Source organism: Brachypodium distachyon, chromosome 2 (genome assembly GCF_000005505.3).
Source record: "Brachypodium distachyon strain Bd21 chromosome 2, Brachypodium_distachyon_v3.0, whole genome shotgun sequence".
In the NCBI taxonomy this organism is placed as follows: domain Eukaryota; kingdom Viridiplantae; phylum Streptophyta; class Magnoliopsida; order Poales; family Poaceae; genus Brachypodium; species Brachypodium distachyon.
The window spans coordinates 5,804,307-5,820,238 of NC_016132.3; the positions used below are offsets into that span (position 1 = coordinate 5,804,307).

At 41.7% G+C, this 15,932-nt stretch overlaps 2 protein-coding genes and 1 pseudogene across 2 annotated transcripts; 2 read left to right on the top strand and 1 right to left on the bottom strand.

Moving 5' to 3' along the window:
- Positions 1–252: 252 nt before the first annotated feature.
- LOC104583047 lies at positions 253–929 on the bottom strand (annotated as a pseudogene).
- A 228-nt stretch (positions 930–1,157) lies between these two features.
- Positions 1,158–8,700, top strand: LOC100832322 (GTPase Der). The gene is made up of 9 exons (XM_010232341.3): positions 1,158–1,345; positions 1,421–1,640; positions 2,344–2,568; positions 2,654–2,910; positions 3,364–3,587; positions 3,751–3,876; positions 5,662–5,841; positions 7,119–7,256; positions 7,692–8,700. The coding sequence occupies exons 1-9, from the start codon at positions 1,225–1,227 to the stop codon at positions 8,001–8,003; spliced, it is 1,803 nt and encodes a 600-aa protein (XP_010230643.1). The 5' UTR covers positions 1,158–1,224; the 3' UTR covers positions 8,004–8,700.
- Positions 8,701–8,987: 287 nt separating this feature from the next.
- On the top strand, positions 8,988–15,386 carry LOC100842840. The gene is made up of 9 exons (XM_003565751.4): positions 8,988–9,391; positions 10,248–10,339; positions 11,084–11,163; positions 12,083–12,124; positions 12,196–12,323; positions 12,894–13,074; positions 13,158–13,336; positions 13,826–14,074; positions 14,571–15,386. Exons 1-9 carry the CDS (start codon positions 9,003–9,005, stop codon positions 14,812–14,814), a joined length of 1,584 nt encoding a protein of 527 aa, XP_003565799.2. The 5' UTR covers positions 8,988–9,002; the 3' UTR covers positions 14,815–15,386.
- The last annotated feature ends 546 nt before the right edge of the window (positions 15,387–15,932 follow it).

Sequence of the window (15,932 nt, forward strand, 5' to 3'; positions counted from 1 at the left end):
CGTATATCCAACTTCTTTTGGCGGGGGAACGACCCATGGACGGCTGGGGTGCGGCGGCGGTCGCGCAGCAGGAGGTGGCCAAAAATGTAGATTTTCCCATTTGTAAAATGAGGTTCCAAAGCGCAGGCGAACGAACAGGCTGCATCCCAGACGATCCCAGTACCATAATATTTACAAATTTTCTCCAAACAAGAAATACCAAAACAAGACGTTTCTCAACTTTTCAATTCGAGCTGTTCTTCAGTTCAGACATCAGAAGGTCGGGCTGAGAATGTTGAGCAAGGAGACTCTAGTGTTGACTAGAGCTCGGAACACCTTCTCGCTGCTGCAGTCAACGATGCACCGTTCCAGGTTCTTGTGGAGTTCGAACGAGGCCTTCCGCGTCTACTCCTCCTGCTTCATGCGGCCCTCGGGTCAAAGCTACACGGTGGACGACTCATCGCCATTGTTGTCGGCGCTGCTGTTACGTTTCCCTGCCGACCAGTGCTTGGCGCGCGACATCCAGCGCATGAGGTCGGCCACCCACCATATGCTTTGTCTGGCTCTTGGCGCGTCCGACGAAGCAGCGATGAATCCCGAGCGGGACGTGAGCGAGCAGGGCGTGGAGGCGACGTCGATGCGAGCGGCGGCGGCGGCGTTGGAGAGCGCGGACACGCCGGAGAAGAAGGCCGCGGAGGCGGAAGCAACGGCGACGGTCGAGTCCGCAACCGCCGCGGCAAGCGCCGGTCTCCGGCTGGAGGTCCTCGGGCAGCGTGACGGCGGTGAGACGCGGGAGGTCTCGCCCGGAGGTGGTAGGCGGTGGAGGCTAGCGCGGCAGGATGTGGCGGTGGTACGTGGGCGACGGAGCGGAGGGATGCAGCGGCGGCGTCGCTCAAGCTTCAAGGGAGGGGAGACGGAGAGGATACAGAGAGAGAAAGAAAATCTAGCATGGGGGAAAACGGACGAAGCGGGGTGGCGCCACGCGAGCGGCGAAAAAGATGGAAAGTTGACAGACAACGAAACCGCATGATGAAAGAAACGGTCCGTATTTTTTTAGACATGTGTAGATTGAGAGCGCTAGCAGGCCAAATCGTCGAGAACGACTGCGCGTTTCGAGCTGGTGCAGACCAAAACAAAAACACAACGTGGGCAACCATTCCTAGCCCGGCCCAGGCCCATCTTAGAACCTCAAACCTCGACAGTAGACACTTACGGGACAACGGTTGTACCCACGTCCTTCGAAAAATGGCAGCCGCCGCCGTCCTCCTTCGCGCTGCCCTTCGCCGGAGCCGCATCGTCGCGCCAGCTCTGCTCCGCCCCCGCACCCTTCCACCCTCTCCGATACCCCTGCCTTCACCTCCTTTCGGTAAGTCTCCTCTCACCTTGCAAATCAACCCCCTTAACCCTACTCCTCGTCTCACCGTTCAGCTCTCCGACGCAGGCCATGCTTTACCACGACTCCAACGCCTTCCGTTCTCCGCCGACTTCGGTTACTGCACCGCTGCCGTCGAGCCGGAGGCCCCCGCGAGACACAAGGTCAAGATCAGGAAGAGCCCCATGAAGCAGTCCCGCGTCGACTTCACCAAGGTGGACGCCGCGCTTCTCCCCACCATCATCCTCGTCGGCCGTCCCAACGTCGGCAAGTCCGCGCTCTTCAACCGGTAAGAGATGCCCCGCACCTCGTTCCTGTGTAACTCCACGATGGCGGCATTTCCACAAACACGTTAAGGCGCGAGCTCCCGTTCCACACAGGCACTCTCTGGAGTAATCCTGCTTCGTTGCAGTGCCCTTGGATAGCTCCCTTTTGTTACATTGCTGCCAGCTGTCTGCATCATTGCAGCCCGGGGGAGGCAGTACTTACTGGTTGCGATCATCTTGATGATAATACATACAAGCCTATTATGCATTTTCCACATATGCCATTCAGTTTACATGTACACATAGTTGTTATTCACCTTTTCCGTACGGATGACATTCAGCAATTTAACATGCGCTGTTGTTATTTATTATGGCATCTGCACCAAACGGTTGTTGTAGGGGCCTGTAGCTGCATATGACATGTTTCTTCAGGCAGCCATCTGTATTCTGTAAATTTGCATGTTACACGTATACACGTCGCCAGTAAAATGTCCTTTGATACTCCCATATATATGTTTTAGCTCTTCCATGCTACATACACTTTTACAGCATCTGGTTTCCCTAGTTAGCACTATGCCATGCTCCTATTCACAATGTAAAATGTTATAGAAGTCACATTATTTTCAATGGTTCCCTTGATTTGGCATTACAGCTTATATCACTTTGCCGCTATCCTATCCCATTTTGTGGCTACTTATAGTGAAAAGTTCTGATGTTTGTATTTAGACTAATACGGAGGAGGGAGGCATTGGTGTATAATACACCTGGGGACCATGTCACACGTGACATCCGAGAAGGCATTGCCAAGCTTGGAGATCTCCGCTTCCGCGTGCTTGACTCAGCTGGACTCGAGACTGCGGCAACATCTGGGAGCATTCTCGCTCGGACAGCTGACATGACAGGAAATGTGTTGGTCAGATCTCAATTTGCCATTTTCTTGATTGATGTGAGGTGAGTCTGCTTTGGCTTGTTATAGTTGGAGTCAGGTTAAAATTTTGATACTTGTTGCCTAGTAAAACTGTAATGGCCTTCTTAGGGATGGCCTACAACCACTGGATCTTGAGGTTGGGCAATGGCTGCGAAAACATGCATCTGGGATACATACTATTGTTGCAATGAACAAGTCCGAATCACTTGATGAGCATGGAGTGTTGACCTCGGCTGCTGGTGAAGCCCACAGGTTGGGTTTTGGTGACCCAGTTGCAATATCTGCCGAGACAGGTCTGGGGATGGCAGAGCTTTATGAGATACTGAGGCCATTGTTTGAGGAATACATGTTTCAGCTTCCAAACAGTAAGTTTGTAGCTGGAGGTTCAGTGATTTTGGTGTTTGTTAGTATAAAGTATTTGTTTTCATTCCCAGTGACTTAATTCTAGTTCCTTTTGGGTCAATGATCTTTCCTTTCTTCCACTATTGTAATGATCGATATAGCCAATACACTATTGAGAAGTGCAAAGAATATGCATCAATAGAATAATAGGATTTATGCTAGTATCAAGATTGCTTAAAAAATCCGATATCTATATATGTTAATTCTGTCTCCATATTGATTTTATTCAAGCAGAAATGGAGGGTTTCGAGCATTAGTTTATAAATCAGTGACCACACGTATTGAACTTTTGAAACAGTATATTACATTTTCTCGACCAAGAGAAATTTATGATCATCTAGCATTTGTTATCCAGAGGGGAACCATGCTATCAATCTATGTAACTTTTATTCTTGTTTGTCATTCACATATGACAGATGGACTAAATCAAGATGACCCTACCTCCGAGGCGGAGGCCAATGAAGGAGATGAAAGCAAGTTACCTTTGCAGTTAGCAATTGTGGGACGTCCTAATGTTGGAAAGTCTACCCTGCTTAATGCTTTGCTGCAAGAACAAAGAGTTCTGGTTGGTCCTGAGGCAGGCTTAACAAGGGACTCTATTCGGGCCGAGTTTCAATTTGACAACAGAAGTGTATATTTGGTAAGTTAACTTGCTATGTGTGAGTTTAATTTTTTCTTTTGGATGGCATCTCCTATATTGCTATATATATATAAAGGTTCAGTGTAAGAGCTCATGGTATAATGTTCATTCAGGCTGTTTCCATCTTAATGCATTGACCATTTCTTCCTTTTTTGTGATGCAGGTGGATACTGCCGGTTGGATGGAAAGATCAGGGAAGGAGAAGGGACCATCATCGCTTAGTGTGGTACAATCAAGAAAGAACCTGATGAGAGCTCACATTGTAGCTCTTGTGCTTGATGCAGAGAAGGTACTTGCATTCATTTGGATCATTGGATGTACACTACCCTGTGACCTATAAAGTTCTGATTACATTCATTCAGATGTAGACTAACCTGTGACCTAAAAAGCTCTGACTAGCATACTTCCTTTTATCTGGTCGAGGGGAAACATTTCCAATGCTCGTCATTTTTGCACTCTTTTTCTCTAGAAAATGCGAAAAGATCTTTGCACTTTTGAGATCTTGTTGATTATGATGAGTTGAGTCTGAACCAATTATGCATGCATGGTGACCACTGGCCAGTAACTAGGTAGTGCGTGATGTAGGAATTTTCTGTTTTAAACATTTCATGAAATCTCCAATTTTGAGGTTCTTCAAAATTCTTCAAACTAAATTAGAAATTGCAAGTTGAAGAGGAACAGAAGGGGGGGGGGGGCGGTACCAATCCCTGTTTTCTCCATGTTTGCATGATGACCGTTGTATTGACCTAATTTTGTCACCTTGTTTGCTCGTTAAGATGGGCACCTACCATGCTCCTATCCCCATTTAAAGGTTCATACCCATGCAACCATTTCCTCTCCTCTTTGATCTGTGCACGTCTATACATGATGGCAAGGTGCATGCTTCTCGCGGAGAAGACAAACAGACCATGTTGCACATCACCAGGTGATCATTTCCGCAACACAAGGATCACCTCAACTTTTATTGTTTTTGAAGTAGCCACCATCAAGAGACTAGTTTTTTTCTGACCATGGGGCATTGAGAGACTGTTGTTCTGTGAAATGCCGTTGACAACAACTGGAGGCTTCTTATCTGTGATCTGACCAGAAGTTGTGACAAGGTTCCTGGCACAATTCAGGAAGAATCTGGTCTGTGTGGAGGCTGCGTGAACTTGTGAAGATGGGTGTATTGGTTGTGACTAGTGATGATCTATAAGAGGCAAGGAGGGCGGTGCTTTCATCAAGCGAATGAGGCAAAAAAAATGTGATGTGTAGAGGTTCAGTATCGATCAAAGTCTGTTTCTCTTCCATAATGACAGCTGTCCCACCTTTGCTCTTCCTCTTCCACTTTTCGTTTAGTTCCCAGAATTTTGGAGAACCTCTGAATTGGAAATCTGAATGTTTTGTATTAAAGGAAGTCCCAACGCTTGATCTTGTACTACGGTATTCTGGTTTTGTGTTCCTAAAGTTGCATATACATGATTGGAAATAGCTTGTGGAACTCTTTCTCTTTTACCGAACATATACTTAGCTAGACATGAAATGATTTTTCTGCTCTCCGGACTTTGTTTACACAATTGCATTGGTTAATCTTGCAAAAAAAATTGCATTGATTTTGCTAAGTCTAAATTGTACAAACCACATTGCATCGTGTTAGTTTCCTAACCATTTTAAATTGTTATATGCTCTGCTAAAAACTGTATTTCAGAAATCTGAAGTCAGCACTGATAAAGTGATAAGAGCAGAGTAACGGGTGGTTGTAATTCGGATTCTCAATGTACTTTATAATTTGTACGTACTTTTTAGTTTTGCAAGAGCAGAGAAGCACATCTTGTTAAGTACAGTAGTATGTATAAATTTGATCACCTACTTGACTACTTCTAGTCCCATAGCATATATTGTGTAGTACTCAATCAATTCCTTGGTTTGGTTAACAAGGTATTAGTGTGAATTAGAGGCAGCATCCCCATTGTCCACTTCGAATCTCCTACTTCTCCATGCATGTTTAATTCTTTTCTTTTTGCGAAGACCATGCATGTTTAATTCACTTTAGTTGTAATGTACAATGCCATGATAAAGCTCTATGGATATGTAGATTGCAAATTCTAAGAGTAGCATGAACCATCCAGAAGTTGTGATAGCACGACAAGCAATAGAAGAAGGCCGTGGACTTGTTGTGGTTGTCAATAAAATGGACCTCCTTAGAGAAAACCAACGACTGTTAGACAAAGTGATAGATGCTGTTCCTAAAGAAATCCAGACAGTTATTCCACAGGTTTGTATTCTAATCGTCTTGTTACTAGTTTGTACTAATATACTAGTGTTCATCCTTGAAGAAATACTTCTGATCATCCATCACTATGGCTTTTATTTCTATATAACGGATGGTCAATACGATACTCATAACATGAATACTGTAAGTTGTAACAATGATCCATAGTGTTCCTTGAAAAAATAGTTTATAGGGGGCTTCCTTCAAAAAAGTTAACCAGAAAAAAGAAGTGATATTTGGAGCCTTGCATTTCTGATTAACCTTCATTTTCTCAATTGTTGTTATTTGAACACATCAAAGTTGCTCTGAATAGCTTCATTGCTGTTTTTCCTTTAACTCAGAGCTCACTCGGATTATAATGAACTGCTTTCCTTTTATAAAGAACATGATAATTTTTGGGTTGTCACACATGCAGAAGCTTCACTTTGTTTGTTAATTGGAGTGTAGATATTGTGGCCTATTTTGGTGGACCAGCCAGGCTTGATTGAGACAATCACAAAACCACTCATCTTTTCAGTGTTTATCACTAATAATTGTAAAGGCACAGTCACCTTTAGTTTTTATCTTTTCATAACGTGTGGCAAATCTGTCAGAAGATTATCTGCTGCCTATGGTTATTGGCGTCAACTGTTGGTTCCTAGTCCAGTTATACTTGGATGTGGAGAGGCAGGAGCCTGCTGCGGCTGGAAGTTACATTGCCAAGTCCTAGTAGGTTTAGGCAGCAGGAGTCTTGAGTTGGTGGAAGAGACGGAGGAGTTGGAGGCGGACTGTCAAAGACCATTTCCTAGTCTGACTGGTTTAGGTCCAGCTCAGTAATACTGTTTAGAGTTCCCTGTGTATTCTTTTAGTTCAAGTAAAATCCTCTCCCCCATATGCTTTTCCAGCCCTGTCTGATTCTCTAGCTCCAGCGCCTATCACCACACCTGCCTGACACCATTATCCCTGACCTCCATGGAGCTACCCATCAAGTGTACAACGTCTGAATCAAATGACACATCAATATCCAAGCTTGAATGATACTTTTCTATCACCATTGTGTATAAATTAACAATTTTCATTGAAAAGCTGGAACAGCTACATTGCTGAACTTCCAATTCGCTTCACATTTTCTGACAGTAGGACCAACACATGGCAAAATCTGTTACTCCCTCCTACCCATATTACTTGTCGAGATATTACATGTATCTAGACGCTTTTTAAACATAGATACATCCATATTTGGGCAAATTTGAGACAAGTAATATGAGTTGGAGGGAGTAATCTTCTTCTGTTGTTGACAGGTTACAGGAATACCAGTTGTGTTCGTGTCAGCATTGGAGGGCAGGGGGCGGGTTGCTGTTATGCACCAGGTTATAGATACTTATGAGAAATGGTGTTTTAGATTGTCAACTTCGCGCCTAAATCGTTGGTTGCGTAAGGTAAACATCCTGCTCGTATTACTGTTACTTAATTTTAACCTTACTGTGTGCTGAGTTGGAACCACCATTAATGCAGAACAGTAAGAAAATAAACCTTGCCCATTATATTCAATCTAGACGAGTACGTGAAATTGCGTAAGTGCAGACTGCGGAGTAGAATGATTTCGGGGTCTTTTGGCAAACGTTAGCGGCTTTTAGTGGTTGATCCAAGACATCTATCTAGAATTCTAGACTGGGCCATCTAAGATTGCTACTTCTCATTTGTTTTTACTTTTTCCCATTTTAAGACTAGTTACTGTTTGAAATGTTTAGTTGTCTATCATTCCTCTGCTTTGAGCCTGTAACTATAGCATGTTTATATTTGTAAGTTCATCGTTGTCGGAGATAATTTACATTACTCGACTGTTGTCTGTTACCTCCAATCCCACCTGACAGGTTATGAGTAGGCATTCATGGAAAGATTCAGCCACACAGCCAAAGGTTAAGTACTTCACTCAGGTGAAAGCACGGCCACCAACATTTGTCGCCTTTATGACTGGGAAGTCTCAGCTATCTGACACAGATACCAGGTTCCTGACAAAATCTCTCAAGGAAGATTTCAACATTGGGGGAATACCGATCCGAATTTTGCAGCGTTCTATTCCAAGAAAAGCAGTTGCCAAGAGCAATATCAAGAAGAGAGGGTCTACGATAATCAGGATGAAAACAGACAAAAGAACAGAAGTGTCCGATCCCTCTCAGTCATAGTTTCATAGAGGAGACTGGTATAAGTCATGAGTTGTTTTTGTACTAGATGCTTTCGTTGGAGGTATATATGCAGAGCAAATCCTCACCAAAAGCAGTGGAAACAGAAAACTGCTGCCTTTCAAGCCAAACGTGTGGACAGAAGGAAAGAAAGAACTTCGTTGTCCACAGAAGTGATCATAGACATAAGCAGTTTACGTGGTTTGTTTAAAACTGAGGATGAATGCAAAAAAAACAAGCTCCACACTTCATATTTACAAGGGGCGGGCATTTTCTCTGAGCATCGGGAAGAGCTTACCTCCAATCTATGAAGTATGAGCGAAGGCAAAACTTTTCAACATGCTAGCGAAACAAGGCGGTACATGGAGCGTCAAGTTATCCTAAATTTACCTGACAAGAACATATTCCCCTTCTTGTATTCTCCTATGTATATCGCAATATAATAGGCGAGAGAATGCTCTGACAAGTATGAAATGCTATTGATACCTCTCAGACTACCTGTTACGTGTGTTCACAGAGTAGTGAACCTGTGAATGTGCTGATGATGTAAAAATTCCCAGCTTGATCCGATAGCAATGCTTTTGAGGTGCACAAACATGTGTGAAGCTGTTCTGTAATTTCCTTTTCTTCCCCAAACTCAATTCTGGGAACTTCCATCATTCCTTTTGAATTAACTTCCGCCGATAGATGTTTCTCTACCCGAAGCTTGTGTTCGTGTTTATGATGCTATGCATATGTGATCAATGGACCGGAATGCTTTTTTTTTTCCAAGGCAAGTCGAACTATTGCTTCTCGAAGTTCTTGTTCTGAGATGCTTTGTTGCAACGCCAATATTTGGAGGCACGGGGAAGGAGATAAAGTGTGCGCCGTCGAACACAATCCGGTGCGGTTCGTACGCAGAGACGAAGGCGAGACGCAACGCATATCCATCCCATCCCACCAGATTCCAAGCCCAAGTCCAACGAAACGCTCCACCACCGTAACAGCCACCAACACGTGACCATGCCAAGCTCCTCTTCCTCCTCCAACCCCTTCCACTCCCTCACCTTCAACCTCCCCTTCCCCCCCGCCCCCTCCTCTTGCTCCACCTCGGCCTCTTCGCCTCCGGCTCCGGCTCCTCACCTCGCCTTCCCGCTCCTCCTCCCCGTCTCCTCGGCCTCAACCACCTCTTCCTACTCCCCTGCGTCCCATCTCATCCCCCAGCCGCAGCGGCTCCCGGGCGAGCGGATGGCCGGCCCTGCCGCGGCGAGCGGCGGGAAGGGGGTATCAGCGGGTAAGAGCCCCGGGGGCCCCGCGTTCGTGGGCCAGGTGTTCACCATGCTCGACCCCTCCGGGAACGGCCTCATGGCCGTCACCTCACGCTTCGACCTCCCGCACTTCATCGCCCACAGGTGCCCTTATCAGCTGGCGGTTTCCGTTTAGCTTTGGTGCTGCAGTTCGTTGGCCATGGCATGTCTCTAGGTTGGAGCTTGGAACCTCCTGTAGCAAATTCGAGATTTCACGTTTGTCTGAGTGGGAATTTAGGGTGAATGTTCTAGACTTTAGTTTGTTTTTTCCGGTTCGGTGCTGGGAATTATGCGTTTAATCTAGTTGTAATGGACAATCCTTGCGGAAATTTTTGACCAATGTAGGCACGTCATGTAAGCTAACCTTACTCGTCGGAAAAAAGAAAACCTTACTCTCACAAAAAAAAGTAAGTTAACCTTACGTATCTAACAATGAGGCTACGAGGGAATGTTTCAGCTCTACTACTTGTTTTGACATAGTTGTCACCGTGCAAGCCAGATGGCCCATGTCCCCTCCAATGCTTTGTTAAACCAAGGAAATAAGAACCTACGATTTGTGCGCTCTCTTATGTTTGGTTTCCAATCCTCTCAAGTCTTAAGACCCACATTGTATCTTTGTAGCATCAATTGTGAAAACATGGTGTGCCAATATTCTACTTCATAAATTCATCTACTGGCCCTGGTCAGCCCACAAGATTGAAACATGGACGCAGTCCTACGTTACAACCTGATACGACTTGCTAAAACTGTGACCATAGATGTCTATTTGTTATATTAGATTTTGAAGAATTTTGTCTGAACTCGGAAGACTAAAGAAGTGGACTGTATATTTATTTGCAATTTAAATGCTTTGATGGGTTAAATTGCTCCTTTGCTGCTTCAAGATAGCATAATTTTATTGTTGACTGTAACTCATAATTATATCATAGTTAAGGAAATGTTTTGGTTGCTTCTGCTTCAGGACTCCTACGTGGTTCAAAAGGATATTATCACCATTGAAGAAGAGTGAAAGCAGTCCAGTGTTTAGATTTTTCATGGATTTAAATGATTCAGGTATTCTCTTTATTACATATTTTGCTTCCTTCATATGCATTGTGCATTATAATTTTACTAGTAGTTATTTAGTACGTGTCTGTCTAGAGAATTGAAGTGGTGCACCACGCACATGTTAGTTCAATTTTCTTATTTTTATTTATGTAGTCGAAGTCTTCTGGTTACATTTAAAAAAAAACTCAGAATATTCTGGCAATCTGGCAAGGAGCCGTGGTACTCCAACCTTGCAAACTTCTACTCCCTCCGTTCCATAATGCTTGTCGAAATATTACATGTATGTAGACACTTTTTAGGAATAGATACATCCATATTTGGGCAAATTTGAGACAAGAATTATGAAAGGGAGGAAGTATTAGTTAGTCCCTAGTAAAGTACCCCGAGAGCTGATGAAAGTTCTAGGTTCTCCCAAACCTGAACGTCAATTTCACCTCAAACTGAGACACCAAAACTCATATACCGAATGCAGAAATGGACAGCTGTTGGATCACAAAATAAAAGGGTCAAGGATTACCTGTTGAGGGTGCATTTTCTTTGAGTCTCATTATCTTGTAATGTATTGAGTTCTATAGTCTTCAGGTTTGGATTTCTTATGTCTACAAATAGCTGTTGCCAAGAACATTTCCTTTGCATTAGTGATACAGATTAGCCTGATTAGTGTTTCTGGCTTTTACACAATCGAGTTGTTCAAATATTTAGCCATTTCAGGAAAAAAAACTTGAAGCTAACTTGATTCAACATCTTCAGTATCCTATGTTAAACGGCTAAATGTCCCAAGTGGCATGGTGGGGGCCTGTCGCCTTGATGTGGCATACGAACATTTCAAGGTATATGGTAATTTTCTTAACAGTAAATTCTTCTTGTGACATCTTTTATGTTTTCCATCAAGTAATAAAGAATGTCACACTGATATATATTTTTGTAACGTAGTATTACATATGAGTATATGACTTCATGTTCTTTCTTATGAGTTATTTTGTTGTTGAGCATTTCAAATCCAGTATTTCTTGGTGGTATGCTAACATACAGAGCTGGGATGCTTCTCCATCTGGATAACTTAACTGACCAGGGTTAAATTTCCCTTTGCTACAGTCAATACTCAATACTCAAATATTGAATTATTACATCGTGTCTGAAAAAACACTTCAGAGATGAGTTTCCATGGTTTTCTTTGAAGTGATTGTAGGTATAGGATCTTACATACATATAAATCTGAAGTCGTTTTGACACCAGAGTCTTTACAGCAGTTGTGCTGTGGCTTCAAATATACCACATTGATAGACTATCAAGACTCAGATGACCATTTGAAAAAAAAAATGTGTTCACATTTATAGATAATTTCTCCCAGTACCCTGTCAGGCTAAAGTAATTCCAGTTTGTTCTACAAAAATGTGCATTCAACTTCTACTCTACACATTTGTTTTTCAACATAACATCTACTCGGCAAGAAAAAAAATTCAACACTTCAGGTCAAACTCAATTTGTTATGCATTGAGTATTGACTGTTAAGTTCATAGGCTTCTTTGTTAGGATTGTCATTTGGTTGAGCTCTTCTATTTTTCTACATCATATTCGTAAGTGTTACGCAAAATATGCTTGTATTGTTATGGCCCAGTAGGGTTATATGCAACAAAAGGTGTGAAGTTACAGAGAACCTCCCTATGATATATGCAACAAAATATGCTTGTACATTTGGCATCTCGTGTAGTCGTGTTCAATGTATTCAGGAAAATTGTTGTTTTGCAGGAAAAGCCCCACATGTTCCAGTTTGTTCCAAATGAAAAACAGGTTGGTGCTACATTATTTCAGTTTTCCATATAATTGAAGCATGCCAACAGAATCATTTTTTCTTCTTTTAGGTCAAGGCTGCTAATAAGCTCTTAAAGTCAATTCCACAAAAGAGCAGACGAAAAAAACTAGCTGGTGTTCCTGTTTTTAGCGCTCAAAATTTAAATATTGCAGTGGCAACAGATGATGGAATTAGATGGTATGGATAGAATTCTCGATTATTCCTTGATCATTTCTTCAAGCACTACATTATCATGTCATAGATGTTCATTACCAGCATTCTGCCATTGTCATTTTGTGTTTTGTTTAATGTACATTTTCTCTTCTTTTTTGACCGGAAACTGTGGGGGAGGCCCTGACAGTAAAAATATTAAAACCAATAAAAAGTAGAAGGTTACATGATTGAGAAACCCAACAATGTAGCCCTTTAAATTTATTTTCTGTCCATAAATGTTACTCTGTAGATCTATCTTTTCTGATTTGCATTTTCGTTTCCCATTCCTTGGCTAATTGGTTTCTTTGAAATATGTTTATTTTTTATGATTTTCCTTTTATATCCTTGTTGCTGTCAAATGCCAATGATGTTAGATTTTCTGCATAAGGTCCAGTGATGTGTGCTTATAGACTCTGCCAAGATGTTTCATTCACGTGCTATTTGTGTAGTTTCTTGTGCATACTAGATGATTCTGTCTATGCCAGGAGAAAAGGAGGATATTGTTTAATTGTCTTAAATATTTTGAAAGTAGAATTTTGCTGCTCATGATTTCAGGTATTCACCTTACTTTTTTGATAAAAACTTGCTGGACAATATTCTTGAAGCTTCAATGGATCAGCATTTTCATTCAATAATTCAAAATCGCCATATACGACGTAGGAGAGATATTGTTGATGATAGTTTAACATCAGAAATACTTGAAGAAAGTGCAGACAGCTTGCTTGAGCCCCCAGAGGTACTATGATCATTCAATGCATGTAAGACAATTCTTATTTGTATACTCTTTGGCCTCTGATATTTTGAGGAAATGTTATGTAGGTTCAAGAATTGATGAATGAGATTGGTCCTGCTGGAATACCATTAAGTGTTGTAACCAAAGCTGCGGAGATTCAGCTTCTTGATGTCGTTGATAAACTACTTCTAGGAAATAAGTGGCTCAGAAAAGCTACTGGAATACAACCACGTTTTCCTTATGTTGTTGACTCATTTGAAGAAAGGTACAGATGCAAATCCATGCTTATATTAGATTCCATTTGAAGAAAATGTTGTTAAATTGGTTATATAATACCTTTTGAGATTTTTCAAATTTGCATTACATTTAACTGTGCCTGCCCTAATTTTGTGTATATAAAATGTCTCATGTCATAAGTTGGTAGCTTGATGACTATACACTTTCTTCAAGTTGGCAGAAGAGGATTTGCTTGTAAAAATGTCAAACCTGTAGGTTCATTGAGAGGCTAGTATATAAATATAGTTGATGTCTAATTATCTGGTTTCAAAGGGAAGGAGAGGAAAATAGGAAAAAAATAGTACTTATCTTTTGGAGAGCTACTTCTGATATACTGAACAAGCAAATTAACCCACTTCATTGTTGTATCAATAATAGCATAATACGGTTTAGCTATTTGAGTAGTGTCACTTCATTACAGTCTTTCCATTTTCTTCATTTTGAACTACTTATTTATATATTTCGTCCACTCTTTCAGGACTGCTCTTTCAGTTGACAGGACTGCTACCTCCAGTAATAGTTGTACTGCTTCTAAGGATGCTGACTTCTTCACAAATGATCAGCAATCTCAAGCTTTGGAGCCAAATGTTGATAGCGGCAACCACAGGAAACACAATAGCCGAGATCATGGCCAATCCCACTTCCCATTTAGCAATCTGCTTCCCAATATATGGCCTGGGCATGATAGAAAGTTCAAAGCGCAAGAACATGACAACAGATTCAAAAGGTTTGTTCTTCAATGACATCCTCTTTCTCCCCCTTCTCTGCTGGTGTCATGCACAAGGCATATGCTTTGTGGCCTAAGCATTTTTTTTGTCGACTAATCAATTCCATATGATCTCACATGAAGTCATTTGCTACTGGAGCAAACAATGACTTCAATGATTTATATAAAAAAAATACTCCATCCAAAATATAAGGCATATTTTGTTTTCTTTGACCGAGCTTTTGACCAACAATTAGTCCATTAATATTTTTTTTGTGAAATAAAGATGATATCATTGTATTTGTATTCGAAAGCACTTGCTTATGGTTATGATTTGTATCACATAAGTCATTTGTTGATGGAGTAATTCTTGGTCAAAGAAAATGAAATACACCTTATATTTTGGAAAAGAGGCAGTATGTTTTAACACCATAATTTATCCAGCGAGTTGTTTTGTTAGTTAACATTCATTTCGATTTCCTATCAAGTTATTTGGTCCTCTTGGTTTGATAAACAGATATGGTGCCAGCATGGACAATGATCTACAAGCAAACCCTCTTCTGCCCAAAATCACTATGGTTGGCATCTCAATGAGTGAAGGTGGCCAGATGAGCAAAGCCAACTTAAAGAAAACAATGGAGGAGTTGACGAAAGAGTTGGAGCAAGCAGGTGAAAAAACAGTCTTCAGCGACGAGAAAGACCCATTGTTTGTTGCTAACGTTGGTGATTACTCAAGAATTACAAAGATTAGCTCCACATGAGATTCGTTTTTGCTGAACAGAAGCATCAAGATTTTCTAATTTACATTATCGCCTACTCATCCAGTTGACTCTGCATACTGTGCATACTTGATTTCTAACAAATCACCTGAACATGTCAATATACTGACCTCAAAGGGCCATACCGCCGCAACAGGCAGGAGCCAGGAGGTCTTGTATCTATATTTGTCAGATTATGTGCAAAATCGACTGTCCACATTCGGCGTGGAGTTGATCTCCTAGATGGTACAAGCATGGTTTGCAAGATGTTACTATTTTTCAGAATTTTACAGAAGACTGTAGATTGATGCTTGTTGGCATATATATACAGGATGTTTGTCGCCATTGTATGTAGAATAGGCTGTAAGGAATAAGGAAGTTTGTTGATCTATGCAACGATGTTTGCAGAGATGTATGTATGTATACTGCACTGCAATAAGGAAGTAGGTAATTTGAATTTGTCATGAATTTGATGGTGTAACTAGTTAGCCTGAAGGTGAAAGAACATATATGGGTTGTAACTCCTTATGATTAGTTATGTTCTTGGCGACATACTATGTGAAAACTTCCATTCAGTGAAAACTTGAAAACTTTTAGTCATAACCATTAGCTCTCAAATAAACAGATCAGATTAAATGTGTAACCTCTAATCACTTGATGCATTTTATGGAAACCCACTCATAATTAGAGATGGGGGGGGGGGGGGGGGGGTGTCATATGTTCTTAGGCCTTAACTTGACGTCTCTACTCCTTGTTTATGTTAAGAACACTAGTTTCTTTCACCACTAAACCTAGTAAAACGACCTGACGAGAACCGGATGATGCGTTGAGGTCAGGGTTGCATCACTGGAGCCGCTGCCGGCGCCGGAGGGGAATAGGCTAGTGCATTTGATTCTTTTTTCAATGGTGCAAACAGTGTTTCTACAATGCTACAAGGATACGTTTGTTTTGTTACATACACACGGACATTATGCTGCGACATTTTTGGTTGTGGTGTGAAATGATTGTTTTCATGCAAATGTTGCATGCAGTATTTTTAATAGTGCAATGCATTTTGCGGAACCAATGTCCAACAAAAGATGTCTCAACTTTGACTAAATTTTGAATGCATCTATACACTA